The following is a 2416-nucleotide window of genomic DNA, read 5'->3' as shown; positions in this document are numbered from 1 at the left end:
CAAACCCTCACTCTACACCACACCACACACGCCTGCACACACACACGCCCGCACACACACACACCCACACACACACGCACCCACACACACGCCCGCACACACACACACACCCGCACACACACTCCCAAACCCTCACTCTACACCACACCACACACGCCCACCCACGCCCGCACACACGTGCACACACACCCGCCCACACACACGTGCACACACACACGCCCACACACACCCGCGCACACACACCCGCACACACACACATGCACACACACGTGCACACACACACGCACACACACACACGCACACACACCCGCACACACACACTCCCAAACCCTCTACACCACACCACACACGCCCGCACACACACACACGCGCCCGCACACACACTCCCAAACCCTCACTCTACACCACACCACATACGCACGCACACACACACACACCCGCACACACACATGCCCGCGCACACACACGCCCACACACACACCCGCACACACACATGCCCGCACACACACACGTGCACGCACACACACACATGCACACAGCACACGCCCACCCCAAACCCTCATGCTCCACACCAGACACAACATACATATGCATCCAACACACACAGACACGCACACACGCATGCACACATCACACATACACCCCTAAACCCTCACGCTCCACACCACACACAACATACGGATCCAATACACACACAAGCACACGCATGCACACATCCCCAAACCCTCACACTCCACACACAACATACACATTCATCCACTACACACACACCACACACACTCCCCAAACACACAGAAGATACATGCATATCTACCAGGCACACGCACGCACACAGCACACACACACACCCAAGCCCACACACTCCACACCACACACAACATACACATGCATCCATCACACACACAACACACATAACATACACACAACACATGGACTCCCAAACCCACACACTCCACACCATGCACAACATACACATCCACCACGCACACTCAAGCACACGGTGCACACACACCCAAACACACCACCCACAGCATACACGCACACCCACCATGCACATAGTCCACACCCACAAAACACATGTGCACATACAACATATATGCACACCCCACACCACATACACAAACACACATGTCCCGTGTCCAAACAGACCTGACACCCTGCCTGCCTGCCTAACAGTGCTGCCATGCACCCCTGAGCCCTCCAGCTGTGGCCCCGCAGCTCTGGGACACAGCGGGTGCCCGCCTGCAGCAGTGTGCAGCCTCAGGGCTCTGTGGGTGTGGGGCTGTGGGCCCCCGCTGTGCCATACCCTCCCATACCCCAATCTGTGTGCAAGTGTGTTCACGTGTCCCCACGTGGAGGGCGGCAGAAAGGCGCGGCAGAACCTCTGGAGTTTCCGAGCCAACCACCAGTGCCTGCCACAGTGGGGTCCGCCCAGACTGTGGGGAGCAGGGTCTGGGGCTGGGGCTGTGGGCTCTGGCCTGAGCGGGGCTGGAGGCAGGTGGGCCTGGGGCTTCTCCCCGCTCTGTGCCTGTGTGTTGGCCCATGTGAGCAGAGTCCAGTAAAACCACTTGCCCTCCCAAGGAAGAACCCAGCCCAGGCCTCCCAGCTGCCCATTGGGTGCTGCCTGGAGTTCAGGGGAGGCCGGACTGATGGCCAGTCTCGGCCCTTCCCCTGCCCCACACTTTCCTCTCTGGCCCCCCTCAGGGTCCTCATGGTCACCAGCCTGGTGGCTGTGCTGCTGTGGGAGGCAGGTGCGGCCTCAGCACCCAAGGTAGGTGTGAGCCCCTCCCATCTGGCCACCAAGTCCAGTTGTCACCTTCTGCCCCCACAGCAGGGGATGTGGACAAAGGTCCCCTCTTCCGTCTTCAAACCCCAGGCTGGCCGAGGAGAGAGGCGCGGGTGCGCTCATGACTCTTGATGCCTGGGCACCTGAGGACGAGGAGGGGGCAGGCTTCCCTTCACTGGGGTCAGATGGGCAGGCCTCAGGACACCCAGGAGGTCCCAGGTGGAGGAGGTGGGGCCAGATGAACCCACGTGATCTCAGGTGGAGGAGGGCCCGGATGACACCCCTTGATGCTCACCTGGGCCCTGAAGGCCAGAGGTGACTCCATGTGCCGGCCGCTCAGCTGTGCTGTCTGTGCTGACAGTGGTGTCCTTGGCTGGGACTATGCCTGGGGATGTGCCCTGTTCCCTGGCCCATGTCAAGACCACTCAGTCTTGCACACCTGGCATGGATCAGGAGGAAGGAGGTCCACGACTTCCTTGACTGGAGATGCAGGAACATGGGCACAGCCTCCCACGGTGCTGGTCCTCCCCTGGGGTCACTAGTCCTCCCCGGGGTCACTGGTCCTCCCCTGGGGTCACTGGTCCTCCCCGGGGTCACTGGTCCTCCCCTGGGGTCACTGGTCCTCCGCTG

At 60.9% G+C, this 2416-nt stretch overlaps 1 protein-coding gene across 1 annotated transcript in view; it reads left to right on the top strand.

Annotated features, from left to right (window-relative positions):
* PRAP1 (proline-rich acidic protein 1) overlaps positions 1 to 2416 on the top strand; it is a 9620-nt gene that overhangs the window by 5136 nt on the left and 2068 nt on the right. Inside the window, exons 3-5 of the mRNA XM_011980843.1 lie at positions 1177 to 1250; positions 1334 to 1498; positions 1705 to 1777. Coding sequence (XP_011836233.1) covers positions 1177 to 1250; positions 1334 to 1498; positions 1705 to 1777 — 312 coding nt within the window. The remainder of the gene's footprint in view (positions 1 to 1176; positions 1251 to 1333; positions 1499 to 1704; positions 1778 to 2416) is intronic.

The sequence above is a fragment of the Mandrillus leucophaeus genome, unplaced genomic scaffold (assembly GCF_000951045.1).
Source record: "Mandrillus leucophaeus isolate KB7577 unplaced genomic scaffold, Mleu.le_1.0 Scaffold219, whole genome shotgun sequence".
Classification (NCBI taxonomy): domain Eukaryota; kingdom Metazoa; phylum Chordata; class Mammalia; order Primates; family Cercopithecidae; genus Mandrillus; species Mandrillus leucophaeus.
This window is presented reverse-complemented; position numbering and strand designations above follow the sequence as displayed.